The following is a 27,892-nucleotide window of genomic DNA, read 5'->3' as shown; positions in this document are numbered from 1 at the left end:
TGCAGCCACTCCAAATGCAAACCCATTTGGGTCCTGCCCCCATGTGAGCCCCAGGGCCTCCACGACCCCGGGCTGGGCCCCCCGGCCCGCGTCCTCGCCACACTTCTCATTCTGGAAAAACACTTGTCACCCGTGGGCCCCTGAGGGGCTGCGCGCTGCCTGTGCCTGGGCCTGGCCCGAGCCGCCCGAGGCTGGCTTTCTTTGGTCAAGGTTAGTCCTTCGCCGCACAGACGAGGACCAGAGTGCCAGCACGGCCATCCCCAGACAACGCCGGGCAGCCTCGCGGTTCGAGGCGCAGACCAGGCACACGTACCCTCATCTGGGGACTCGTCTGGGCTCAGACCTTGGTGCGCGGGGAGTTGGCTGACCCTAAGAGCAGTCCTGCCCCTTTTCTTCCGGCCCAGGGAACCTGGGCTCACAGCTGGTGGAGTATAAGGAGGAAATGTACATCACGTCGGACTGTGGGCACACCTGGCGGCAGGTAAGGTGGCAGGGAGGGGCCCGTCCCACGGGGGCTTCTGGGAGATGTGTTCTGTGACTCCCTGCCCCCCCCCAGAGGCATTTTGAGTCGTGCTGCTTCATCGTCCCAGCCTGAGCGCTGGACACACAGGGGACACTGTGTCACCGTCCAAACGGCAAGGCCGGGCCAGGCCGGCCCCGTCCACTGGCCGTTCTGATGGCCACTCCCGGGGGCCGCAGACCTGACGCACACCTCCACGTGGTCAGACACGTGGCTGTGAACGCCGAGCAAAGGGATAAATGCCAGGAACAAGAGTGGGGGTGACGCCTGGCAGGAGGCCACGCGGGCATCCGGGGGGCTCGGGCTGAGCACCCCGGGAGCCCCGAGGCCAGGAAGTGGGGGGCACAGACGACCTCGCCGTTCTGGCAGGGGAGGCTGCCGGTGGACGGCAGAGATGTGGATGAGGAAAGAGCGGGTTTTGGGGGCCACGGCGAGTCTGGGTGAGGCCCCTGGGAGACATCGCAGGGTGGGAGTCTGACGGGGCCCGGGGCCCGAATCAAGAAGCAGAGGAAGCGAGGAAGAGCAGGGGACGGCCGTGTTGCCGCAAGTGGCCCCCACCGCCGGCTCAACCCACGCAGGGGTCCCCCATGGCCAGCTTGACCCGCGAGGGGGTCCCCGCTCTGTGCAGCGCCCGCAGGGAGCTCACGGCTCCTTCCAACGGCAACAGCACAAAGGGCCCCGTCTGCTCCGCCAGCTCTGGGCAGGGGCAGCTGCCGCTCTAAGCCATAGGAAGGGCCTTCCCTGGGAGCGGCCCTCTTCCCCTGGGAGCATCCCTCCTCCCTGTCCCGTGAGCAGCTCCGTGTCCAGGTCACTCTTTTGCAGCCCGAGTTCCCCAGTGACAGCCCCTCCCCCAGCCGGCCCTCTGGACAGACATGTTAGCCCCAAAGTGGCACGTGACCCGCAGCCTTGGTTTAAGACCCAGATGCTTTGTGATAATGTGCAGGAAACAAGGAATTTTGAAAAGGGCAAAAGAGATTTATCGTGTTATAATATTTCTATTTCACAGAACTGGTGAGGCCTGTCTGCACTTGCTTAAAGGTCACTGTCTGTCCGTTCATTGGCGGACCCGTCCCTCATTAGAATTCACAGACAGGGGTGAAACGGGCGGGCTTAACATTCCGTAGGAGCCATGGCCAGGGACTCACGCTGGCCACACTTGTCAGGCCCCCTGCTCAGACTTCAAAGCCGGGGATGTCAGAATTAAATGGGGGGATGCCCGCTCAAGTGCTGAGTGCGGGGCTGGGCCTCGGGGCGCTTGTTCCTTCCTAAGTGAGGGGGGACGTGGGGGGAGGGGGGTCCTGTGCGTCTGGGGAAGGAGGGGGCGCCCGTGTGTGTGTCTGGGCAGCGAGAGCTGCTGGAGCTGGGTTTTGGGGTTCACTTGGGGACAAGGGAGCAGTCAACAAGGTGGGACGAAGGCAGGGAGGACAAGATGACCCGGCGAGCTCGGGCCAGGTTACCAAGGACGTGACCAACCATGTCTGGGAGAACTCGATGCGTGTGCTGTTGACCAGCCTAACATTTTCCAAACGCGAGTTCCCTGGGGTGGTCAAAGGAAAAAAAACAGTAGCCAGCAGGCATTCCAGGAGCCCTGAGCTCAGGGTGTGGGGGCACCGGAAAGCGAGGAACGGGGTGGGGGCCACCTGCCCCTCACCCTGCTGCCTGGGCCTGGCCGGGTGTTCAAAGCCTGTTCATCTCGCTGGCCAGGTTTGGGAGACCCTGAGCCCTCTTCCAGAGCCCCAGGCTAATGAGGGTGGAACTGTCCGTGGGGGTCCCCTGGGTTGGCCGGAGGTGTCCCGTATTCCTGCGGGCTTGGTCCCCAAGGGTCGAGGGCCGCGGTGCCTCGGAGGTAAAGCCCACTCGGCAGCAGCCGGGCCGCGGGGACCCGCCCAGCACCTGAGGAAAGGGAGGTCTGTTCTCATCACTCTCCAATGAGACACAGTGTCTCGCCGTCACCTGACACGTGTGCCCATGCCGCCGTGTCCTGGGCCCCTCTGCCTGCCCCGCACCCCGGCTCCAGCAAGCACTTCCTGCCCCTGGACGCTCAGCTCTCCCCGCTCCGGGCCCCTGCCCACCTGGCCTCTCCTCACCCGGTGGCCCCTCCGCCAGGGGCCAGGGACTCAGGTCTCGAATTTAACTGGAATTGGACGTCGTTCATCCCCCACTGGGCCAGAACCTGGTGGAGGGGCAGCCCATGGCACCCCTCACTGCTGGTGTCCGAGGGCCCGAGTCGCCGTGTGGAGGTGGTCTGCCTCCTCGGGGGTCTGCCCCTGGACTGTGAACTCCTGGGCACCAGACCTGGTGTACCCCGGATCCCAACGGCCAGAGCTCACCTGGAACACCGGACCCATTGGTGGGAGGGGGAGGGGGAGGAGACTCATGAAAGTTTCTTCCTCACAGAACCCTGAAAATTGCAGGCCGCCACCTCCCTCACCCAGGGAGCTCTGTCTGTGTGAATGCAGCTTCGGGCAGCCCGCTTGTCCGAGCACCTTCCCGAGCTAATGGTCAGGGCACAGGGCCCAGGCACCCCCACCGCTCTGGTCCCCTGCCGCCGCGGTGGGTCAGCAGCAGTGAGCACTGCGGACGTATCTGGGGAGATCCCAAGTTAGCGCTCTGGCACCAGGGAGGGCTTCCTGGAGGAGGCAGCGCTTGAGCCTTGGCTCCTGATGTGCATGTGTCTTCCCTACACCCCGTGCCTTCTGCCTCACCTGCGGCTTGTTGGCCGCTTTGGTGCACGAGTTTCCACGCAGAGAGGGCCACGTGCAGCTGATTTGCAATTTCCTTTCTCACCTCACGGGTCTAGAAAGCACCATCCGTCACCCGTTTGTCCCCGGGAACTAAGCCTGGGCGGTGTGGGGGAGCATGGGGTGGCCTGGGGAGACAGCAGCCCTCAGAGCAGCTCTGGCGTGGGAGCTGGCCTCTGCCCGGGCCCCCAGCTCTGCCCCCACGAGTGGGCCACAGCCCCGAACGACCTCCGACCCGTCTCAGGGTGCCCCACTCCCCCCCAGGTGTTCGAGGAGGAGCACCACGTCCTCTACCTGGACCATGGTGGTGTCATCGTGGCCATCAAGGACACCTCCATCCCCCTGAAGATCCTCAAGTAACGTCGGGGCCCAGCACAGGCATGGCGGGCAGGGCCCTTTCTCTCCAGCGGGGCCCCCGGAACCGTCCCCAGGACGGCCTCCCTGTGGGGCCCAGGACGCCAACACTCGGCTCCAGCAGCTGGGGGCGGGGGCAGGCCGGGCCCGCCCTACCCCAGCTGTTGCTCCAGCTGGTCGTGGGGAGACAAGGAAACCGGAAATGACCAAGCAGCCTGGCTGGACTGAGACAGGGACGATTGTGGGGCCCAGAGGGAGTCCCCGCCCCAGTCTGGGGAAGAAAGGAGGTCTTCCTAGAAGAGGTGACTTTTAAACATCAACAGGAATTAGTTAAGTGGAGGAGGTGGGGCCAGACAAGGAAGCCAGCAGCATGTGCCCAGGAGAGAGTGGGTTTGGTGTCACCTTCGGACATCTGAAGAGCCATAGAGGGGAAGTGTAGGCAGCTGTGAACTCTGGATCCAGAAGGCAGAGTGGGGTGAGCTGCCAGGAAGCCAGTATCACTTTAGTCTGAAAAAGAGCCTTTTGCACTGCTAACTGGCAGCACCACCAAATGCTGCACTGGAAGGCAGTAAAGTGCTGTCACTGGCCTGGCAGCCCCTGGGCCGGGCTCAGGCATCGGGTGGGGCTGAACTGGGTGTTCTCAAGGCCCAGATGACTCTGCAGTCCGGGCACCCAGACAGCACACCCAGGACTTTCTGGCCGTGGTGCTGCTAAGCACCGGTAGATGCCACTCAGTGCTGGCAGGTGGCCCCTGTGCCCTTCCAGGAGAGCGAAGTAGGGGCCCTGTTGTGGCCAGGACACTGAGCTGGACCTGGGGCCAGCGGGGCGGCCGGTCCTGGACGCGGTCAGTGCTCCCGCCTGCCCTGCGGATGGCCACATCCCTTCTCCTGGCAGGTTCAGTGTGGACGAGGGCCTCAGCTGGAGCACACACAACTTCACCAGCACCTCCGTGTTTGTGGACGGGCTGCTGAGCGAGCCAGGGGAGGAGACGCTGGTCATGACGTGAGTGACTGCAGAGGCAGGCTGTGGTGGGGCCGCCCAGGGCCCCGGCTCCTCCCCGCCCTCACTCCCACCTCGCCCGCACACCTGCCCCTTCGCCTCTGCTGCCCGGTGTTCTCTATCCCCCCAGCCCCTGGGAAGTGCCACTGTGTCCACGTTCAAGGACACTGACGGCCTGTGGAGGGGTGGAACCGAGACTCGAGGGCTGGCCCTGGGCCTCTGCCCTTTCCCCGACTCGAGTTGGCTGTTATTATCATCAGCTTTGGCACCTGTAAAGGACTCAGGCAGGTCGCACAGTGAGGACCAGACACAGACAGGCCGGTGCAGGGCGGAGCCAGGTCGTGAGCCCAGCCCCGCAGCCCTAGCCCGGGAGGTGGGCCTGAGGCCGTAGCCAGTGGCCGTTTTGGCCCAGGGAGAAGAGCTGTGTCACTCCGCCACAGTGCAGATGGGGACCAGGCCAGAGGGAAGGCAGTCTGCACCGTGGGGACTGTGGGGACCGGCCCGAATAAGGCGGCTTCCCTGTCCTCCCCCCGCCCCGCCCCCCAGCATCTTCGGCCACATCAGCTTCCGCTCCGACTGGGAGCTGGTGAAGGTGGACTTCCGGCCCTCGTTCTCCAGGCCGTGTGGCGAGGAGGACTACAGCTCCTGGGACCTCACCAACCTGCAGGTGGGCGCAGGCAGGCCCAACTCCGCCTGGGGTCCCTGCCCGGGAGGCCATGGGAGCCCGCGGGAGCCCCTCCTCCCTGCCCCCATCCCCCGGAAGTCCTCCCAGAACCGACCTCCTGGGGGTTTCTGGCCCCTTCTCGGCTCGCGAGCTGCTCTGGGCTCACTCTCAGGGGACACAAGGCCCCAGGCTCCAGCCCAGCCACGCGCCCAGATCCAGGATGATTCGGGTTGTAGGAATGTTGCATGGACGCATGTGTTGTATGTGACCTGACACCCCGGTGGGGTCTGGGGCAGCCCCCACCCCATAATCTCAGCTCATAAATGTTCCTGCAGCGAAATGTGTAACATTCCCGCTCAGGGGGATGGCTAAGCCCTGAGATGGCCTCCGCCGCAGTGGGTGCCAGGCTGTGCCCCACGGGTGGCATGGGGTCGGGATCACAGGGGACTCCGGAGGTGCTGAGGACCCCACCCTGCTGCTGCCGCAGCGCCCACGGGGAGGGGGGGCTGTTCTCACCATGGACTGAGGACCTACTGTGCGCCCACACGAGCCCTCAAGGCTGTGGCCCATCCCAGCTCCTGCCCAGGGCCTGGCACCCTTGGGCCCTGCTTCTAGCTGCTGCGTGACCTCGCAGGCCCAGATGGCGCTCAGTGATACTTGGGGGGTCGGATGGGGGGGGCTGCTCCAGCTCAACCTCAGGGAGGCCACTTCCCCTCCTGGGCCTCGGCGAAAGGGGACAAACACCTCCCCCCTCTCCATGCTGCCACCGCAGGGCGACCGCTGTCTCATGGGCCAGCAGAGAAGCTTCCGGAAGCGGAAGCCCGCGGCCTGGTGCACCAAGGGGCGGAGCTTCACGTCGGTGCTCAGGACGCGCGTGTGCGAGTGCGGCGCCGCGGACTTCCTGTGGTGAGCGCGGCGCCTGCGCGGGGGGCCGGGCGCCCCCGCCTCCGGGCCCTGGTCTCGGCGCCGGGTCGCTGTGTCCGGCCCCCACCCCAGCAAGGGGCGTTAAGAACGCCTGGACGTGTTTGTGAACCGCCACCAGTGGGAGGAGAAGCCGGGACTAGCTGCGGCCATTCTGGGCACGAGCCGTGCCCGGCCGGGCCCTGTCCTCCGCCCAGGGACGCTGCCGCGAGCCCCGACCACGCCCCCGCCCGCCTCACAGCCGCCTGCGGCGCCCGCTGCCCGCAGGAGAACGTCCCAGTTCCAGACCCTGGCCCGAGGCCTCTGGCCCTCCGGCTCGCCTCCCAACCCTGCTCTGCCCCTCGCCAGCCCGCTCACCCTTACGGCCCAGCCACCTCCGCCTGTGTCCCCCTGCACCAGCCTTGAAGGGGCTGGTCACCCCTGCAGTGGCCCTCCCCTCGCGTCCCCTGGCTGTCCTTGCTCTTCCTTTGCAATTCGGCTCACCACCTCCAGGCGGCCCTCCAGGACACTCGGGCTGGGGTCAGTGCGCTCTTGTGAGTTCCCAGAATCCCCTTGGCTTCCCGCTCACCTGGAACATGACTGCGGGCTTTCAGGCCCCTCCCCTCTGGGACAGGGCTGTGTGGACCTGCCTCTGTGTCCTCTCCGTGAAGCCCCCGCCCCAGTCTGCCTCCAGAGCCCTGTTCTTTGCCCCCCGCAGCGACTACGGCTTTGAGCGCTCCCCCTCCTCAGAGTCTGACGCCAGCCAGTGCTTTGCCAACTTCTGGTTCAACCCGCTGTCCCCCCCTGATGACTGTGTCCTGGGCCAGACCTACACCAACAGTCTCGGGTGAGTGTGCGGGCCTCGCCTCATCCGCCTGCCCGTGCGGCGTCCGGAGGCAGAAGCCAGGCTGAGCACGTCCTGCCGGCCGGGGCTCCTGAGCAGTACCTGGGCATGGACCTGCAGGGTTCCCCCGACCTGAGCCCACGTGGGTCAGCATCAGGGAGAAAACGCACCTTGATCTGCCTCTGAACAAAGAACAATGGGCAGAGAAGGTCCAAGGTGTCTCGTAGCTCACACCTGCTGGAGAGGGTGAGCCCGCCCGGGGCAGCAGCGCCCCTGCCCTGGTCCTTCCAAGTCCCCCCAGCGTCAGGACCTCCCTACCCAAGTGAGGTGGCCCTGAGGTGGGCCGGAGTTGCCCGTTCTCCCTTTCAGTCTCAGCTTGAATGGCACTTCCTCCAGGAAGCCTTCCCTGACCACCCTCCATGGGCCCCGAGCTCACCTCTGTCATAGCCACATCCGGTTCTTAGTTTTCGTTGTCACTCGCCTAGTTGTCCTCCTTGCTGGACTTCAAGCTCCGTGACGCGTGGTAGGCTTTCCTTCGGCGTGCGGTGTGATGAACGAGCCGGGCGTGAGGGCGACCTGCTCGGCAGGTGTGAGCAGTTACGATGCTCTTCCTCCACCAGAGGCTGAGTGAGCACATTGTTTGTAAAGGGTTAACGTCATGTAAAAATGTCAGGTAGACGTAAGCTGCAAACCCGAAGCTTCAGGGGGCCCAAAGCACACTCGATCTAAAAGTCCCCACTCACTCTGAGGACATTTTAAGAGGGAGGAAAAAAGCCTTATCAGAAAACCACCGTTACCGCCCCCGGGAAGAGGCAGTGCGGAGCCCAAGGAAGCAGGAGGCAGGACCAGCATCCGCCCTTCATCTGTGTGTCCGTCCACTCGTCCATCCTTCTGTCCGCCCATCCATTCACCCATCTGTCTGTCCACCTATCCTTCCATCCATCCGTCCATCCATCCATTTTTCCATCCCTGTATCCATCCACTCATTCATTCATTCATTCATTCGCTGCTCCTCCCACCCCACCACCCGTCCAGCCATCACCCATCCATCGTCCATCCGTCATCCGTCACAGCGCCAGGCAGCCACAGCCGTCACTCCACTGCGCCCACCAGGGCTTGACCAGCAGGGGCTCTGATCTGGAGCGTCAGAGCCAGGGCCCGAAGGGCAAAGGGTTTCGTTTCGCACCGTCTGCACTCTGGGCACCACGGTGCTGCAGGCGTGTGGCTCTCAGCGTGTATTTTATTCCATAGTAATCAGAGTGTCCGCATGGCAGGCCTCCCAGCATTCGGTCCGTGGCTGAGCCGCGAGGAGGGGGCGGGGCGCCAGGCTTGTGGAGGTGGGCAGGCCCAGGCCGCGGTGGCCGCCTGAGGGAGTGTCACAGGTGGCAGGTCCAGTGGTGCCACCGGGCGGCGGTTTTCCGGTGCTCTCCGGCAAGGCTTCCCCTGGGCCATCGGGTCTGCCCGCCCGTCCCTCCCCAGTGCCTGTCACAGTCATGGTTCCACCTGTGTGGGGTGGTTCGAGGAGGCCTGTGTCTGCCACCAGACACTGCGCTCTGTGAGGGCGGGGCTGCGCGCAGTCACCCCGTACCCCGGGACCGGCTCGTGGTAGATGCTCAGTCAACAGGTGTTGCATGAACGAGCCGGCAAGTCAGGTAACGGGGAACCAGAGCCCCAGCGGGGGACTTGCCCACGGCCGTGTGGCATGTCAGTGGCCAGGCCAAGGTTGAACCCCAGCCCCTCTTGGCCACTCTGTCCTCCCGGGGACCACATTTCTCAGCAAGGCCACAGCACTCAGACTGGCCCCTTCAGCCAGCCCCTCAGCAACAGGGACGGCCACTGTTGTTATCACAAGTGACACGATCAAATCAAGGAAACGCCCAGGTGACTCTGAGGCAGCCTCTGCCGTCTGTGGTCATCCGTCCCCTCCTCTGGGCCTCAGTTTTCTCGTCTCTAAAACGGGGTGGAAATAGCCATCAGGTGGAGACGGAGGACGACGGAGCTGGAGCAGGGAGGTCTTGAGCCACGAGCCGCCCCTCGGTGACATGCGCGTCCCCCCCACCGGCTCCCTGGCCGCAGGTACCGGAAGGTGGCGTCCAGCGTGTGCGAGGGCGGCGTGGACCTGCGGCAGAGCCCGGCCCAGCTGCAGTGCCCCCTGATGCCGCCCCGGGGCCTGCAGGTCAGCATCCGCGGCGACGCGGTGGCCGTGAGGCCCGGGGAGGACGTGCTGTTCGTGGTGCGGCAGGAGAAGGTGAGCGGCCCGCCCGCCGTGCGCATGCGCGGGTGTCCCCCTCCCCCTCCCGCCCAGGCCTCCAGGCGGCGTCTGGGTCCCAACCGCGGGGGCCAGCGGCGGGCCGGAAATCCCCTCGCGGGGCCAGACCAGCGCCGGACAATGACAGAAACACACAGACCAGGGAATAGCACAGCATTAGGGAGATCATGGAAGGGCGGCCAGCGTGGCAAAGGGAAGCTCGGCGTTCCACACGTGTGTGTGCATTGTGTGTGTGTGTGCACGTGTGAATGTGTGCCTTGTGCATGTGCACATGTGTGTGCGCATGTGTGAGCACTGTGCATGTGTGTGTATGCATGTGCATTTGTGCATGTGTGTTCATGTGCGTATACGTGTACACGTGTGCTTGTGCGTGTGTGCGTGCATTTGTGTGTGTATGTGCTGGACTGCAGTGTGTGAGTCACTCATTCTGGTGGGTGGCAGTCGGGTTTTTCAAACCTCTAATTATATTAATTTACTTAATTGGAATCTTTAAAAAAAAGTAGAAAATGAAAAAGTCCAACTATTTTTCATAATCCCACAACCAAAGGCAAATCCCGTAGATAGATGACAGAGAAATGTGCACAGAAGTGTACGCACGTATGAATCTCTTCCCGGTCTCCTAGTCTTTCTTTCTTTCTTTAATAATGTTTCTTCTGATTTTAAAAACAATATATACTCATTATAAAACATTTGGAAAACACATTAAAAGTATCAAGAATGTAAATGTCACCGACCCCTGTGCCTCCAGGATAACCACGGTTAATTTTGTATTTCCTTCTAGTCTTAAATTATCATGTAGCACGCCTGTGTTTCTCACTGTAAAAATAACAAGTACTCATTGTAAAACAGTCAAAAAAGAAAATTAGAAAAACTCAAACACGCAAGAAATTCAAGATTAGAGAAAAGCCTAACGGAGAATTTGGAGCCACCTGTCCCCACCTGGAGAGGAACCCTCCCGGCTCCGGGCGTGTCTGCTGGGCGGTCACACCTTTGTTTAGAAGGCGTCCTTCAAAATATGGTGCCGGGTGGCCATGCGATGATGACAAAGGTCTTTGGTGTTGGAAGGCAGCCCTCTAATCTCGTGCAAACGGGAGCTGAGGCCGGCGAGGTCAGAGCTGCACGTGTGAGCGCTGGTGTTTGTACAGCTGACACGCTGCCTCCTTCGTCCCCCGCCTCCCCCAGCCGACCAGCTTGATAGCCGGGAAGCCGAGGTGGCACAGTGCAGCCACTCGCCCGAGGCCACACAGTAACCAGGGAGAGAGAGCGCGTCGGGTCCCAGGCCTGGGACAGCGCCTGGTCCACAGCCCCCGGACCCGGGTCTGTCCTGGGCAGCCGTGGTCCTGCCCCCGGTGCCAGTGCCGACAAGCTTCTCCTGCAATTCCCGCTCTGGGCACCTCTGCTCACAACGGCATCCTGGGGTGGCGGGAGGATGTAGCCCCTGCCTGGCCTGGGGACCCCTGGACCCTCGGAGTGGACCTAGCTGCTGACCTGAGTTCCAGGACAAACTCACAGAAGAAACTGGCCGTCTGCTGCCCCCTGGAGCCTGGAATCTCGGCCACGCACTTGCACCTGCAGATTCTCTGAACCGGAGCCCAGATGGGACGAGCCTGTCGGCCTGGCCGCCCAGGGGCCCTGACCACAGCACTGTGACCCCATCTGAACTAATCATGTCTGCTAAGACCCCATGTCCACATAAGGGCTCATTCTGAGGTTCTGGGTGGGCGTGAATTTCTGGGGGACGGGCGCTATCCAACCCATCTCGCCATATTTTTGGAAAAGGTGGGTGAGCGTAAGTTACGAAGTGTGCCGTCGAGTGTTAAGGTTTGGCAGCTGGAGAGGGAGGGGACTGATAAATGGGTGGCCATAATCCTGCTTGGTCTTCATCACCAGGAACTGGTCTTCTGGGTGTTCCTGTGGCGGGGGGGGGGGGGGGGGTGGCAGGAACAGCCGGCAGGGGCGAGGGAGGGCGAGAGAGAGAAAATGAGGCTGAAGACGAGAACCGCTTCTCGCTGTAAAGTTGGAGAAGTTACTGTTTTCTTGGCTCCATTCCCCACGACTGAGGAAGCTGGTCATCTGAAGGATCGTGCTTGTGGCGGGGGGGTGGGGGGAATGGGGTGCATGGGCAGCCGAACTGCTCATGTGGGAGCCTAAATGCCAGGGAGAGGCAGCAGCCCAGGGGGGTGGGGCGCCTGTCTGTGTGGACCTTGAGCCACCGAGATCACTCCTGGCACCACGTGGAACAAGATCGAAGAAAAACTCAGGAAACACAGGGCTACCACGGGGACCGTGATGCTGGATTTCCTGGGAGGCTGGTGAAGGGGCTTCCATGTCTGCCAAAGCCCCCACTGTGTGCAAGGTCCCTGTCACCCTCCAGGCTTCCAGCTCAGGCCTTGGGGGTTGGTCTCCCTGACCTCACCCCGGGCCCCTTGACCCTCTGCTTCTCTGCAGCCGGGTGATGGCTCTAAAGTGGCCCCCGCTTTGGGTCTCTGCAGCTCTGGCCACGTCTGCCTTCCTCAGTCCGGCACCGCAGGCTGGACCCCAAAGGCAGAACCAGACCTGGCTCCCCGGGCCCCCCGGGCTTGCTTGTTTCGAGGAGAGGAGAGGAAATGAACGAGTGAGCGAGCTCCGAGGTCCCGCCCCAAGTGCCCTCACGGTGTTTCCTGCAGGGCGACGTCCTGACCACCAAGTACCAGGTGGACCTCGGGGACGGCTTCAAGGCCATGTACATGAACCTCACGGTGACCGGGGAGCCCATCCGACACCGCTACGAGAGCCCCGGCATCTACCGCGTGTCCGTCAGGGCGGAGAACACGGCGGGGCACGACGAGGCGGTGCTGTTTGTCCAGGTCAACTGTAAGTCCACTGCCCCTCGGGGCCAAGCGTCACGCTCGGTGGCACGCCCGGCCCTCAGGAAGCGTGGGGCTCCCTCGGGCCCCCAGTGCTCAGGGCGAGGGCCCCGGGGCAGGAGGCCAGCAGCCGGGCGCGAGTCCCCAGTGTGGCGGCCTGTCCGCACAGGACGAGGGCTGGCGGTGGTGGTGGCGGTGGCGACAGTAATGATGGAGGTGGTGATGGCGATGGTGGTGATGGTCGTGGAAGCGCCACGTGGCGCTGGTGGTGGCGGTGACCAGGGCAGTGAGTGGGTGGCGGCGGCGCGAATCGTGACGCCGATGGCCGCAGTGACCAACAGCAGCCTCTGAGAAGCCCGGGGCCCCGATGCCGACCTCCGACCTTTCCCGGCCCCCACAGCCCCGCTGCAGGCCCTCTACCTCGAAGTGGCTCCCGTCGTTGGCGTCAGCCAGGAGGTGAACCTCACGGCCGTGCTGCTGCCCCCGAACCCCAACCTCACCGTCTTCTATTGGTGGATTGGCCCCAGCCTGCAGGTGGGCTGCCACCGGCCTCGCGGCCGCCTGGCATGGAAGGTGGGGCGGACACACACCCAGGGGCCAGCTGTGTCCAGGTGTGGCGGACACATGCCCATCTCCAATCTCGGGGCCCTCAAGACCCAAGCAGGGGCCTCTTCACTCATTCAGCAAACTTCAGGCCTGTACCCCCAAGCAGAAAGCCCCCCAAACAGTGGCGGAGGGCCCAGACCCGGAGGCCAGGCGGGGAGGGGCTGTAGGGTCCTAATGGTGGGCCCCTGGCAGGTCTGGCACAGGCCTGGGCTGTGCCCTCAGCTCGCAGCGTGGACACCTGCAGCTGAGCGCCCAGCGCCTCTGCCCCCATCTGTATGGTCTGAGGCAATCCAGCCACCAGGTAGATGCGTCCCGCCCCACAGGCTGGGTGCTGAGCGAGCCACACCTCCGAGGGGCAGGGACGATGGGTGGAGGCCCAGCCCGAGGCCACGTACGCCTCCTGGACCATCCACAGAGGAGGGGCTGGGGGCAGCCGCTGGAAGACTGGTGTCCATGCCGCGTCAGCCTCGACCCGGCTCCTCCGGGGTCCTCCCCACGCCCCCCGCTACCCCATTCCCTGGCGTCTCGCCGCAGCCCCGGCCAGCGGCCCGGCCGCGGGGCCAGCTCTCCCCCGGCCCCGCCCCGGCCCGGCCCGACTCTGCTGTGCCCCTGCAGCCCTTGCTGTCCCTGGACCACTGGGTGACGACACGCTTCGCGGGCGCGGGGGACGTGCGTGTGACCGTGCAGGCCGCCTGCGGGAGCTCCGTGCTGCAGGACTCCAAGGTCGTCCGCGTGCTGGGTGAGTCCCCCGGGGGGCGGGCCGCCTGCCAGGGATCGCAGCCCCACGCACCTGTGCTCGGGGGGCTCGGCCCTCACCGGAGACGTCCACAGAGTACCCCGAAGGAGGGGCCGCCCCCCAGCGGGCTCCGGCCTCATCGTCGCTCTGATAACCACTCATTTTGCTTTGAGGACGGCCCCCCCTGGGGGCAGAGGCCGGCGGTCAGGCGGGCGGTGGGACCGCCCTCGGCCGCTCCCCACCCACAGCCCTGACGAGCGGCCGCGGCGCGGGGTCGCGGGTCGCCGTGTCCCTGACGTGCGCCTGACACCCAGTGTCACAGCCTCAGGCGTTGGACGTGACGATTCGATGTCCGTGAACATCGTCCAGTTAGCATGTCGCCTCACGTGGTTACGGAACGTTTTCCGTGTGACGAGACCTGTGCAGACCTCTCCCCGCGACTCGCGGTCACGTCGCGCGGCGCCTGCCCGCCCAGGACTCACCCCTTCCGACCCCTTGGCCCGCTTCGCCCCCCCACCTCCGGCGACCGCCGATCAGCTTCCGCATCTGAGAGCTCGTTTTCTCGTCTGATTTTAGTCGTCGTCGTTTCTAGATGCCACGTGTGCGTGCGAGCATGGGGTTCACGCCGCTCCCTGGCTCATCTCACGCAGCGTCAGCGCCTCCAAGGCCCATCCACGTAGCCACAGTGGCGGGATTTCCTTCTCCTCATGGCTGGTATTTCGTTGTGCACGGAGCACCTTATCTGTCACGATTCGGCCACCGATGGCCACCGGCTGCCCCCGCGTCTTGGCTGCCGGACACGGCGCTGCAGTGACCAAGGGGCTGATTGGCACTTTCCATTCTCTGGGCGATCGCCCAGCCGCGGGGTGGCCGGGTCGTCTGGTAGCTCTATCCGTCGGTGTCCCGCGGGGGCCGCGTCCGTCCGCGTGCCCCCGCCTTCTCTCGTCTTCGTGGGAGCAGCGAGGCCGCGTCTCCCTGTGGCCTTGACGTGCAGCTCCCCGATGGCGAGTGGTGCCGGGCGCCTGTCGGCCACCTGTGTGTCCTCTTCCGGAGGATGTTTGCTCGGGCGCCCTGGCCATCGTCGATTGGACCGTTTGTTTCTTGCTGTCGAGTTGCACAGGCTCTTCGTACGTGCCGGACGTGACTCCTTTGCTGGACGCCCGAGGCGCAGGCACTTTCTCCCGCCCCACGGAAAGCCGTGCCTTGGGTCGGCGGCGCCCTTCGCTGTGCGGGAGCTTTTAACTTGGTGTTTTCCCACTATTTTTATTTTTGCTTTTGCGGCTTTTGCTTTTGGTGTCAAATCCAAAAAAAATCGTCCCTAAGGCCGATGGCAGGGAGCTTACCGCCTGTGTTCTTCTCGGTTTTATGGTTTCGGGTCTTAGGTTCGGTGTTTTCATCCGTTTTGAGTTAATTTTTGTGTTCGGTGTAAGGCAAGTTGTCTAGTCTTATTCTTTTGTGTGCAGCTGTCCAGGTTCCCCCAACAGCATGTACAGAGAGGCTGCCCTTTCCCCCATCCTCGACTCATTCGTCATAGATTAATTGACCACAGAGCCGCGGGCTTATTGCTGGTTCTGGATTCCGTTCCTTCGATCCGTGTGTCTGCTTCGATGCCGGGACCATGCCGTCTGGGTTATTGTGGCCTTGCGGTACAGTTCGATGTCGGGTAGCATGCTACCTCCCACTTCGTTCTTTCTTAAAATCGCTTTGGCTACTTGGGGTCTGTTGTGGTTTAATACAGACTTTAAGATTGCTCTATTTCTGTAGAAAAGGCCATTGTTTTTCCTATGTCTGTGGAAAACGTCACTGGACTTCTAACGGGCGTTGCGTGAGGTCCGGAGGTTGCGTCAGGCGGTGTGGGTCTCCTGGCAACAGCGATGCCTCGGACCCGCGAGCGTGGCCGTGCGTCTGCGCCTTCCGCGGCTCCTGTCTTCAGCGTTGCCGTTCTCATGTGTCCTCGGTCACACCCATGCCTTCGTGCTCTACTCTTTCCGATGCAGTTATACACGGGATTGCTTTTCTTAACTTTTCGCTCTCATAGTTCATTATCTGTGGCTAGAAACGCAGCAGATTTCTGTGTGTTGACTGCGTATCCTGCAGCTTTCCTGAATTTGTTAGCGCCCACGGCTTTCGGGTGGAGCCTTTGGGGTTTTCTGTGTAGAGCATCACGTCGTCTACAAACAGCGACTTGCACTTCTTGCCTCTCAACGCCCGCTTTAGATGTTGCGTTCACAGCTCACAAGCACTTGTCCCTCGGGCCACTCTCCGGGCAGCACCTCCTCCCACTTCACAAGTGAGGAGACCGAGGCTCTGAGGTAAACGGAGACCTCGACTTAGCTGTGGCTCTCGATGCTGGGGCCTTTTCAGCGCCCCGAGCTTGTGGCTTGAGGACGGCCCTGTGAGTCCGGGGTCCGGGAAATACGAGAGGAAGAGGAGGAGGGGCGTGTGCCCTCAAGGGACTCTCAGTCTGCGGGGTGGGGCAGCCCCGTCAACGCCCCTGGGTCCTGGGGGCCGGAGGCCGGCCTCGCGGGGCGAGCGCGTGTCCTCGTGAGTCGACAGGGCGACCCCCACGGGGCAGACTTGGCGTGCGCCCGGCCCCCCTCCCCAGGCCGGCGCTGGCTTTGTCGTTGTCGTCACTGGCGCCATGATCGTGAGGTGGCAGCTGGTGAGGGGCCCCGCCCGGGACAGCTTCGGGCACACAGGGCGGGGCCTCAAGTCCCAAAGGAGGCCTTGGACTCTGAGCCCGGGCGCCGTCCGGGGCCCCGCTGCTTGGCGGGAGGAGAGCCAGGCCGCGCCGGACTGATGGGCGCCATCTCCGCCTCCTTCCAGATCAGTACCAGATTGTGCCTCTGCAGTTTTCCAAGGACCTGGACGCACACAACCCCAACACCCCGGAGTGGAGGGAGGACGTCGGGCTGGTGGTCACCCGGCTCCTCTCCAAGGTGCGCCTCGGCCACCAGCGCCACGGCTTCCCCTGCCCCCCTCCCCCACTGCCCTCGGGAGGTCACAGGAAGCAGATGAAGACGGTGTACCAGAGGGGGCTCCCCAGTGAGAGAAAGGCTGCCCCCCTAGAGTCACCCAAGGCCTGCCCTGGGACTCGGGGGTGAAGAGGGATCTGCCGCTGGAAGCACATGGCCTGGGGCTCCCAGGAGGCAGAGGGGCCTGCTCACAGTGGCCGAGGTGTGAGGAGTGCGCTGAGGGGGACCGGCCTGGTCAAGGAGAGGCCGGTGTGGGGGACAAAGGGCCGAGGGACCAAGAGAGCTGGGTGATATGGGGCTGTGGTTGGATTCTGGGGCCATCCCCACGGCGTGCAGGGCTCGGAAATGCTTGCAGGACAGATGGCCAGGACTTGGACGGGCCAAGGGGGAGGGAAGGTCTCCCGAGGGCCTGCGGTGTGGCAGACAAGGACACACGTCGGCTGCTCTTTGTCCCCGCAGGAGACTGGCATCCCCGAGGAGCTGCTGGTGACCGTGGTCCGGCCGGGACTGCCCACCTTGGCCAACCTGCACGTGCTCCTGCCCCCGCCCAGGCCCACGAGGAAGAGGAGCCTCGTGAGTGACAAGGTATCTCCCGCGGCCACCAGACCCGGTGCCTCCTGCCCCCCCGAGGGCTTGGTGGCAGACGACTCGTTGTTAGTAAAGCCTCCTTTCTCGCCAATCAGCCCGACGTGGGAGCTGGCCCTCCTCCACGGGTGACCACACCCTCTGGAACCCACTGGCCTTCACGGTCCCCGCGGTGGGCGGAGGATGGGGGCGCCGGGGCAGGCCCACCTTCCCGGGGTGGGGGGTGCACGCCACTTCCTCTCCCATTTCACCGGCCGAAGCTGGTCACATGGCCCTGACCTCAGCGGGGCTGCTGGAGGTGCAGGACACGGGCACGGCTGTGAGGACAGACCAGGGGTCCGGCCTCAGCAAGGTCTTTGATGCACAGGACAACGCCCAAGTGATGCCCTCACCCGGGGACAAGGGCCTGCTGTGTGACAGGCCAGGGCTGGAGACTCGAAGATGAGCGGAACCTCTGGCCACACACCAGGGGGCTGCAGTCCCTAATAAAGAAACAGACAGTCTCTAGTGAGGCGGAGGGTGCGGAGGCTCCGCTGGGGGCCTCTGTGGACCGGCTCGGCCCTTAGAAAGTTAACCGTGGAGGGACAGAGCGACAGCGCGGTCGTCCCCTGGAGGCTCGGGTCGACCCTCAGGACAGAGGCGTGGCAGCCCTCCCCGGGACGTGCCAGGACCAGGGTCTCCTCCTTGGAGCCAGGCTGTGGCTTGTCCGCAAGGACAGAGGCGGCTCCCGCAGCCCGTGAGCGGGGAGCAGGCCTCCCGGAATCGCCGGTGCCGAAACGGCTTGCCGAGCCACAGAGGCCCCCTTCCTCCCACGGCACTGTGCCCACCTGTCCACGGTGACACTTGAACGTCCGTGTGGGCCCTGGTTCCCTCCTGAGCACCGGGAAGCCTGGGCTGGCGGGGCACACGCCTGCCCGGCCCTGCACGCTCCGTGCTCCCGGCCCTCACTCCCCCTCTGCTCGCAGAGACTCACGGCCATCCGGCAGGTGCTCAGTGCACAGAAGATCAGCTTCCTCCTGCGGGGCGGGGTCCGTGTCCTGGTGGCCGAGAGGGACGCAGACACAGGTGAGAGCGAGCCCTGGCCCCCTGGTCCCCTCCGGGCCCTCCTGGCCGCCTCCTGCATCTGTTTGGTCTTTTAAGTGATTATGTGCGTGCACCTCCTCTGTGCGGGATTCAGTGCCGACCAGGGGGCGTGGCTCTGCTGAGCCTGGGCGTGGCTCCACCGGGCCTGGGCGTGGCTCTCCCCTGCCTGGGCGTGGCTCCGCCCTGCCTGGTCTTGCCCCTGCAGGGAATGGGGGTACCTGCAGGCCCCTCCGCTCATCACCTCATCACCGCAGGGATGGGGGCGGGGCCCTGTGCCTCGCACTCCTCTGCAGACGGGGCAGGGAACTCTGATTCGGAGGGTCTCAGAAGGCCTCACCGCCCATCCCCCTCCATGGGACTGTCTTCTTTGGTCACAAGTGTGTCCTTTCCCCTTTGGGACAAGGATCTTTGTAGAAGTTGGAGAACAACTTCCTGCCCGTTCATGGGAGAGCTGGCAGGTCACCCCATGCAGCACAGACATGTCCCCTGTCTGGAGGGAGGACCGGGGCGGATTCCTCCGCCTGCACAGCCTGCTGGTCCCTCTGGGCCACACGGGGACTGGCCGCTGTCCACGCTGCCGCTGACGGCTGCTGTGTTGCAGGTGCTCAGAGGCTGGGAAGGAGCGGCAGCTACTGGGCGGTGGCCGTCTTCTTCATGATCGGACTCTTCGTGGTGGGAGCCTTCATCCTCTACAAGTTCAAAAGGCAAGGCCGCCTGACCGCCCCAGCGGCAGGGGGTATGCGTCCGCGCCCACAGCGGGCTGCGGGAGAGGCGTCGCTCTGACCCGTCCCTGGTTCTGAGTGCCCCTCAGGTCCCTGGCACCTTCTTCCCCATCCTCTCCTCAGAAGGAGCCCACCGTCCTTCATTTTACAGATGAGGATGCCGAGGCTCAGAGAGGTTAAGTGACATGCCCAGGGCCACACAGGGGACAGAGCGGGGCTCTGACCAGGCCCGTCCGTCCCATGTCCCATGGTCCTCCAGTGCGCATGGATCCCTGGGGAGCATGGCCGAGAGTGGCCGCCGGCCAGGGGGCTCCCATGTCCAGATGAGGGGGGCCATCCATGTCCAGGCTGGCAGTGGGTGGGGCCTTGTGCCGAGGCTGGTGAATCTGAATTTACCTGGATTCTGGACCTCAGAACAAGCAAAAGGACCAAGAAGTGTCGCCAGATGCGTTTCCTGCAAAACAGCCTTGAAATTTGGCCCCCTTGTCCCTCCCCACCTTGTGGTTCAGCTCTCATAGCCTCAGGGTCTCCCTGGGCATGGCTGCCCTTGGGGACAGTCCAGGGACCGGCTCACCCTTCCCTTCACGTCCTCCGAAGCCGAGGGTCCCTCCCCCAGCCCCACCGTCCGCAGGGCCCTGGACCCACTCACCCCCGCCTGGCCCTGCCCGCCGTCCCCCATGTGCGTCAGACCTCTGGGTGTCCTTCCTCCGTGCGGGCGGTGCTGGGGCTGCGGCGCTGACGCTGACCCTGACGCTGACCCTGACGCTGACCCTGACGCCGAAGAGGCAGGCTGGGGGTGGGAGGGAGGAGCGGAGCGCAGGCAGGACTCCCGCCCCCACGCAGCTTCCCGCCCCCTTCCCGGGCTGCTGCGGGGCCTGGGGTGGGCGTGAAGGCGGGGCCAGCCCTGCAGGAGGCCAGTGTCTGGAGGGTGCCCCTCCCCCTTTTCCCCTTTCCCTCCCCCTTGGAACTCGGTCTGGGCGCAGGTGCTCATTGGTGCTGTGTCCAGCGCACTGCCGGGCGGCAGCAGTGGCCAATTAAGTGAAAGGAACAGAATTGTGGTCTCTAAATCGCCTCCTTCAGACCCCCTGAGGGCCAGATTGCAGTTTCCACAGATTGCTCCAGATTTATTGTACGTGCTGTAAAGGATCTGGGAGAAAGCTGCCACCTAGTACCCAGAGGAGAGGCGGAAGGGGGGACCCTGAGTGGGGCCCCCAAGGCACCCCGGAGAGCCGAGGGCATAAGCGTTGGGGGTACCTAGCACACAGAGGGCTCCCTGCTGAATTACCCATGCCTTACTGGCGGGAGGGGTTGCCATGGACGCCGTGGGCACAGCCATGGGTGCAGTGTGCTCCTCAGAGCCTGGGTGGGCAGCGGAGGGAAGCGCCCTGTGCCCCCAGCATTGCTGCCCAGGCAGCCCAGGTGGGGCGGGTCCTGCGGGCCCAGCATGAGCACCAGGGGGCTGGGCTGCCATGACGACCGGCCTCGGAGGCTCAGTGGTTCGCAGCCACCGAAGGCTGGGGTCTGTGCCCCCTGCGGGGCTTCCAGCCACCGAAGGCTGGGGTCTTTGTTCCCTGCGGCCGCCAGGGCCAGCAGGGCCTGGACTGCCAGCAGAGCCACTGCCGGCAAGGCTGGTGCCACGCCAGAGGACGAGGGTTATTCAGGGTGGACTTGCGTCGGTGTGTGAATGCCCCAGCTTGGAGGTGGCACATGCCACCTTCGGTCACCCTCGGTGGACGGAGCTAGTCACGTGACCGACCCCACCCCAGGGTCCGGGACCAGGCAGGGCTCAGGGAATGCCTCTCAGAGCCGAGGCACCTGCATCCCATGGGACTGGGCACCCACTCACTCAGCCAGGGCGCCACCTTCCCAGGGCTGCTGTGGGACTGGGGGACGGGGCAGCAGGTGAGACACCCCCTCCCTGCAGCGGGTCCTCTGTCCGGGGAGGTGGACGAACAGACTGGACCGAAGCAGCCAGGCGCTGGACACAGGGAGACCCGGGGCCGCGGGGTCTCACGGGAGGGAGGGCTTCCTGGGGTAGGTGGCTCGGAGCTGGTCAGCGCCCCGCGCGGGGGGCGGGGCCCATCTGGGGGCGGAGCCTGAGTGCCACCTGCCCCCGCCCTGCAGGAAACGCCCGGGCAGGACCGTGTATGCCCAGATGCGCAACGAGAAGGAGCAGGAGATGACGAGCCCCGCCAGCCGGCAGAGCGCCGTCCAGGGTGAGGGGTTTGTAGGTGACGATCTCGACTCGCAGACTCTAGGTAACAATGCCCGCGAATCCCGCCTCCCCACGCCCCTCGTGCCCACGTCCCCACGTCCCCGCCCCTGCCACCTCGGCCAGCAGAGCACACAGGGTGCGGGCCCGCAAACCCAGCAGCGCGTCCCCTGCGTGAGGACGGGACGAGGCCTGTGGCCACTGGGCCACCACGCCTGGCAGCCCCTGAACGCTCGGAGGGCAGGGAGAAGAGAGGGGGCGGGCTGTCCCCACAGTCACCCCCTCAAGCTCTGAGCTCCAGGCATGACTGCCTCACAGCTGACGAAGCGCCTTCCTTACCGGGTTCTCATTCACTCCTCGCAGTCCTAGGGGAGAACCCAGTCACGTGTGCTGCCCAGCGCAGCCTCCCAGCCCAGTGCAGGGTGTGGCACCCCTTCCCTGCCGTGTTCTCCCCGGCTCTGGGGTGACCAGGCTCAGCCAGGCGGCCCTCTCTCTGGGTCATCATGAGGTTGCTGTCCATGGCTGTCGCATTGTCTTGTGTCCTTACCCGGGTGTCTGGAAATTGACGTGGACAGCTAGCTAAGGCCCCGGCTGGGCTGTCCCCCAGCGCCTGCGGGTGGCCTCCATGTGGCTTGGGCCCCCTTAGCATGGTGCCGAGTTCCCAGCCAGCTAGGGAGGGAGAGACAGCTGCCTCGCCTCCCATGATGGCCCTGCTGTCACCCGCGCCATGCTCTGTGGGGACAGCAAGTCTGTCTGCCTTCAGGAGCAGGGGACACGGACTTTGTCCCCGGCGGAGGAGGTCCCCTGCCCCCGCACACGCTCCTCCCTCCCATGAGGTAAACTGAGGCCCCAGGCCTGTCGTGGAGGCCCTTGCTTCAGCAGCCGAAGACATCAGAGTGCAGAGACACACTGGCCTGGGTCACCCAGCTGGTCTGGAGGGCACTCGCGCTGGAGTCGGACCCACAGGCCCCGCCCCTCGAGGCGGCCCCGCCCATGGCAGGCAGCCACGCCCCTCGCAGGCAGCCACGCCTCTGTCCCTTGGTCTCATAAGGAAGTCAGTCTCTTGCCACACTGCCTGGGTTTCTGACCATCACTGCCCCGTCTCTCCCCTTGCCGCCTGCCTCCCGGGCTGTCCCTCACAGGGCCTGCAGGGCCCACGCCCTGGAGGGGACGGAGCCCCTCCCGCACCCCCCTGCTGCTGATGCCCGGGTTGGCCCTTTTGCAGGTCAGTGGGGCAGCGGGTGGTGGCCTGCTTCAGCTCCCCTTCGGAGGTCTGTGGGGTCCACTGCTTGTGGCAGCACTGGGAGGACCCCCTCTGTCACCCACCAGGACACGTGGAGACCCCGCCACCTCTGCACCCCATTCGGGCACGACCCGCACGGCCAAAGGAACCACGGGCTGCCCACAGCACACCAGCTCCGTGGCGTCTGCCGAGGCCACCACTGTGTGCCGCACGGCCCCCCGTCCCTCGTCTCTCTCTGCCCTCCAGCTGATGGGCTGGTGGTTCATGAGTGGGCATCTCTGTTTCCTAGGGAACCACTCGGGGGTGGTCCTGAGCATCAACTCCCGCGAGATGCACAGCTACCTGGTGAGCTGATGCCAGCGGAGGCCGGAGCCCAGAGCGGTCTCCTCTCTGTCGTTCCGTCCGCGTGGAGGGCACAGAGCCGCAGCTGCGGCCAGCACGGGTGCTGAGGCCGGCACCCCCTCGGAGGCCCGCCAGAAGGCCCCCTCCGCCCGCTGCCCCTCCCTCCCGTGGGGCCCTCCCACCCAGCCAGGCCCACGCCCCCGCCCAGCCAGGCCCATGGCCCCCGCCCTGACTCCAGGCCTCAGGCAGCTGCCCAGGCTGCCCCACACCCCATGGCCTCACCCAAGGCCTGGCCTCTGGTGGCCAGTGCTGGTTCTCCCTGGGGACAGGGAGGTGAGCCCCTACTGGCTCCCGCCTTCCTGATCAGTCACCCTGCACACAGACAAGGGGGTCCTGTCCCCCACCCCACCCCCCGGAAGGCAGCTCCTGCCTGCATGGCCGTCCCTCTTTAGGGCGTCCAGAAAGCCTGCGCCCCAGGCCTCACCCCTCCCCAGGCCCTCTGCACACGCCCTCCACGCCTCCCGCTGCCCCTCCTCCTCTTAAACTGCAGGTGATGTAAACCCCTCTCCAGGCAGCTGTGAGTCCTTGCGTCTAACACCTGTTTCGATGGCCAGGTGGTGGCCATCTGGGTTGTTGTGTCAGAGCCCGGTTCTCTGGAGCCCCCTGCCCAGGCGCCCAGGGCAGCTCCCCCGCCTCCCGCGCCCCCTCTCCCCAGCCCAGCAGCAGGGTGCCCGGCCTCCCACCTGGCGGGGGCCGTGGGAGCCGCCTGCAGAGGCACTCGGCCACTCAGCCTCCTTGTAGCTTCAGGAACCGCGTAGGAGCCCAGGAACCAGAGTGTGCAGGACCGGAGGGCTGGGAAGGCCATGCAGGGGGGTGCTCCTCGATCTGAAGATGGAGAAACCGAGGCCCGGGGGGGGGGATGGCCCGGGCCGCACAGCAGGAGAGCAGTGCCGGAGCCCCAGGGCCCAGCCCCCGCTCCCCGGCGCTGCGACTCTGCTCACGCACGGGTGCCTGGGATCAGGGATGCTAGCCTCAGGCTGCACGTGAACATGGGGGGTGCACCTTTTGCCTTGAAAGTGGAAGTCAGGCTCCCTCTCCCCTCCCCCATCCCCGGCAGTGCTCTCAGGTGGCCCAGCCTTTCCTGGGGGTGGGGAACCCCAGAGCCCAGGCTTCTGATTTGCTGGCTTAGAATGAAGCCCAGGGGACATTAACTCATCTCCCCTGTGGGACAGGAGGCCCCGGGGTGAAGCCGGGCACCCAGAACAGCTCCCAGCATTCTGGAGTGGGGGACCCCTCGAGTCTAGTGCCCTCATGTCACAGATGGGGACTCCGAGACCACAGGGAGGAAGGGGCACTGTGGGTCATGGACCAGGTGTCTGTCCCTCTCCACCACTCCTGCCCAAAAGCTGGGGTTCATGGGTGCTCTCTCCAGAGGTCACCTGCAAATTAGCCCCAAGACTGAAGACCTTGGGGACGGCTGGGCCCAGGGGCCAGTGCGTGGAGCTGGCACAGGTGGGGTGGGCAGGGTCTGGGTTCTCCGGACCTTTGCCACAACCCCTCGCCCCCCGCCCAGCCCTGCGCAGCCTCCAAAGACACCCGAGGGCAGCCCCGCGTCCTGCTGTGTACCCTGCCTGTCCTGCGAGTGTCAGACACACCGGCCCGGCCCGAGGTCAAGGCCAGTGTGGAGGCCCCTGGGCACGGCCCCCTCCCCCCAGCTCACCAGTGCCTGCGGGGAGCCGCCCCTGTGACCTCCGACCACTCGACTTCATTCTCTCTGCCATTCGAGTAGGGTTTCTCCCTTAGTCATTTGTGTCCTGTGTTTTATGTCATCATTTCTGTTAAGAGTATTTTGGATGTGTGAACCCAAGAACCTGGGAATCAGGTGGCATCTGACGAGCCCTTATGCTTTTCCATCCCACAGCCATATAGACCAACACGTAGATCCACAGATTTACCTGGTTATGCATTTGAGATTCTATATATTTGATGTACAGGAACACGCGGGCACCTGGGCGTAGGACGCGGGCAGCCGCGGTCGGCCACGGGCGGCCGCGGTCCATGCAACCCCGTCACGCCCACACTTGGTATATGCACATAGCAAAGATGCGATAAAGTCTTATTTTTCCTTTTTAAAAATCAATAAATCATTTGTGATGCTTTTAACAAAGATTAAATGAACGTGATCAGCATTGGTCTTACCATGAAGCTGCTTCTCGGCCTTGGCCTGACAGCGCATGCGCACACGCACCGGCGGGCCCTGCAGCCGTGCGGCGCGGGGCGCGTGAGCGGAGCCAGGAGCGTGCCTGACCCGGCCGGGGAGGTCGCCGTGACAGCGACCTCCTCCGTCACCGGGCCCAGAACGTGCCGCCTGCCACGCCGACTCTGCCCCGTCAGCTTTCGGAGCAGCGGGAGGACCGGAGTGCGCCACCAGCGCGGCGCGCTCCCGGGACGCCGAAGCGGCCCGTCATCAAGCGCCACGACACCCGCCTCCCACCAAAGCTGAGCGCGCGCCCTAATCAGGCCGAACGCGGGCGGACCCCCCCCACGAAGACGGCCGCGTGCCTGTCCTTGCCGTGGCGAACGAGGCCCCGTCATGGCTCTAGCCCCGGGGAGCCCGCTGCCAGAGTGACCGACGCCCACCCTGCGAGCTGCCCCGAGTCCTCCCCACATCTCCGCCCACGGCCCAGCGGGCACTCAGGCCTTCCCAGCGCCCTGTGACGGCCCGGGTCCCCAGGTGCCTGCCGTCCCTCTGCGCCCAGCGCTAGGTCCACCTGGGGTCTCCACCAGCTGGAGGGGTCCGCAGCGGCTCCGTCCTCCAGGGGGCAGGGTGGCCCCGGGGGAGCGCCCTGTCTCCGCCTCCCGACCCACCTGCGGGAAAATCCACGCCTGAGCTCAGCTCCGGGGGAGGGGAGATGTGCCCACCTGGCTGCGGCCAGAGGGGGCCCTGGCGGCCACCCTGGATTTCATCGCTCGCGGAAACGTCCCGTGAGCCGCAGGTCGCTGTAATGACTGCCAAGCACCGCCGGGTCCCACGGGACCGGGTGGCGGGGGCTCCGCGCGCCACTCCCAGCCTGGCACGCACGACCCCGGTCGCCTGTCTCAAGGCCGGCCCAGCGTCTCGGTGACGCGCCAGGACCCACTGGCACCCATGGCCGCTGTCCTCAGACGGTTCATCACCAGCAGACCGAACTCGGCAGGTGGCACCTGGCGCCCACCCCGGGCCCCACGCGGGGAGAGCAGGCTCGTCCTTGCCATTGCCAGGTGGTGTGGTCACGGCCCAGACACTCAGCTCAGTCACCGATCTGCACGCACCGCCCGGGCCGAGCCGGTGCCAGTGCGGTCCACGGGGCCGAACGAGCGCAACGGCAATGACGGCCCCCATTCAGGGCCCCCATGCCACGTCCAGGTTCCTCCTGGAGCGGCCGCCTGGGCGCCCTGCTGCGGGCCCCGCCCCGCACACCCCCGTCCTCCAGCACCTGCCCCTGCTCCCCAGGGAGCCTGGCTCTGTCTGCACGGGCGGGGGGGGGGGGGACCAGAATGCTGGCAGCCGGTCACACTGCTCCCTTTCCCCTGGGGGTGGGACTTTGGCAACAAGAAGAGTCAGCTGAGGGCCCTGGGAGCGGTCGTCGCTGCTGGCAGGGACTCGGGGAGGCTGGGCACGGGGTGGGACCAGCCACCGGGGCCCAAAAAGAGGGGCTCCGGGTCGGCGCAGAGGCCAGATGGGAGGGACCTGGGTCCCTGAGGCCATGGAGCTGCTGCCCGCTGGACTTGCGGGCTGGGACCTTGGGCCGGCGGGGCTGCCGGCTGCGGGCACATCACACCCGGATGGGGTCTTCCGTCACCTGCAGCTGCAGGCACCTCACCGGCTCGCTTCCCCTCAGCTTCCAAAGCCCCACCGGATTGGCCGTGCTACCCCGCCCGTCCCCACGGCCCCTCTCATGACGCCCCCTCACCTGTGCCTCGGGGCCCGCGCCCGGGGCTCCCTGCGCCTGACGTAGGGGCCTGGTCGACACTGGGTTGCCGCCACTCCTGCTTCTGTTGTAGCCGGCCCCGTGGCGCCCGAGGGCAGCTCGCGGAAGCGGGAGCCGCCACCGGCTGCTCTGCCATGGCTCCCCCAGGGCCTGGAGCGAGCGGTTCGAGGCCCAGAGCAGGGGTGCCACGACTGCCGAGGGGACCGCTGTGACCTCTTCGTCCGGGTCGTCACTGGCTGGCTGTGAACTTGGGCAGAAGTGGGCCTCGTTCATTCCTGCGCTCCCCGGGCCCAGGGCCACCCGACACGTGGACGGGGCCTCGTCTTCCCCACCCGAGGCCCGAGGCTACGTGCCTTTCCCGCCGTGACACTGAAACCTTCCGTGGGAGCTGGTCCGAGACCTGCTCTCAGCCAGCGTGCGGGGTGGGGGGGGTGGGGGGCAGGTGGGGCAGGAGACGCTGAGCTGCTGAGCACCTGTCAGGCGGCAGATGGGGCTGGGCGTTTACACCCCTCGTCGCACCCGAACTCTCACACTGCACCTTCGAGAGTTGTTACGCTCCCTCCGGGGGGCGAGAGAAATAAACGAGCCAGATCCAAAGTCGAGACCCGAGGAGCTCAAAGCCCACGCACCTCCACAGGACTAGGGGGCTCTAAAACGCAGATTCTTCTCCACGGTGGGGGGCAGATGATGGCCATAAAGAAGGTTAAGTCTGTTACACTTACAGATCCCAGGAGGAGGAGACACGCCATGCCGGGCCACGCCGGGCCACTTGGGGAAGCCCCGGGTTCAATCAGTAGGCAGAGGGAGGGGTAAACCTGAACGAGAGCCTTCCTGGTGGTTTCCACGGGAAGGAACAGAGCATGCAGGCCAGGACTAGCTGGTCTGGATAATTTCAGAGGCTCTGGGGCAGAGGGGCCTGTCCCGTGTGTCTGGCACCTACCTTGGGGGGGATTAGGACAGGGGAGAGTGGCTGTGTGAGCCCTGGGGAGCCCCACGTGGAGGCAGTTGGGGTGCGGGCTCAGGTGTGGCTGGAATGCACATGAAGGGCGTGCTTGCAGGTGAGTCCTCCGCTGTCTTAGAACCGGCCGGCCCCGGGAAGGGCAGTCTGTGCAGAGAAGGCGAGGGCCCGGCTGTCAGCATCAGAATGCGAACACGAGCTCAGGCACGGGCAGCCCTCCCAGTCGGGGGCCGGCCGCCCGAGGAAGGCCGCAGCCAGCGCTGAGCCCGGCACTGCCGCCTGCCCTGGGACGGTTCCAGGACCGCCCCCAGGTCAAGAGGTG

General features: G+C 65.0%; 1 protein-coding gene across 2 annotated transcripts in view; it reads left to right on the top strand.

The window, feature by feature from the left end:
• Positions 1-24,830, top strand: part of SORCS2 (sortilin related VPS10 domain containing receptor 2) — a 219,332-nt gene extending 194,502 nt beyond the window's left edge. Inside the window, exons 12-27 of one of the 2 annotated variants that reach the window (XM_016127118.2) lie at positions 405-481; positions 3,526-3,617; positions 4,510-4,617; positions 5,161-5,281; positions 6,051-6,184; positions 6,897-7,025; positions 9,099-9,270; positions 11,958-12,144; positions 12,538-12,671; positions 13,359-13,482; positions 16,306-16,418; positions 16,914-17,039; positions 18,005-18,104; positions 18,724-18,826; positions 20,969-21,060; positions 22,589-24,830. In XM_016127118.2, the coding sequence (XP_015982604.2) occupies positions 405-481; positions 3,526-3,617; positions 4,510-4,617; positions 5,161-5,281; positions 6,051-6,184; positions 6,897-7,025; positions 9,099-9,270; positions 11,958-12,144; positions 12,538-12,671; positions 13,359-13,482; positions 16,306-16,418; positions 16,914-17,039; positions 18,005-18,104; positions 18,724-18,826; positions 20,969-21,060; positions 22,589-22,653 (1,877 nt within the window). In that variant the 3' untranslated portion in view covers positions 22,654-24,830. Of the gene's footprint in view, positions 1-404; positions 482-3,525; positions 3,618-4,509; positions 4,618-5,160; positions 5,282-6,050; positions 6,185-6,896; positions 7,026-9,098; positions 9,271-11,957; positions 12,145-12,537; positions 12,672-13,358; positions 13,483-16,305; positions 16,419-16,913; positions 17,040-18,004; positions 18,105-18,723; positions 18,827-20,968; positions 21,103-22,588 lie in introns of both variants that reach the window. The other variant, XM_036227467.1, reaches the window with a different exon arrangement.
• The last annotated feature ends 3,062 nt before the right edge of the window (positions 24,831-27,892 follow it).

This window comes from Rousettus aegyptiacus, unplaced genomic scaffold (genome assembly GCF_014176215.1).
Source record: "Rousettus aegyptiacus isolate mRouAeg1 unplaced genomic scaffold, mRouAeg1.p scaffold_m13_p_10, whole genome shotgun sequence".
NCBI lineage: Eukaryota > Metazoa > Chordata > Mammalia > Chiroptera > Pteropodidae > Rousettus > Rousettus aegyptiacus.
The sequence above is the reverse complement of the archived record's forward strand: the minus strand, read 5'-3'. Positions and strand labels throughout refer to the sequence as shown.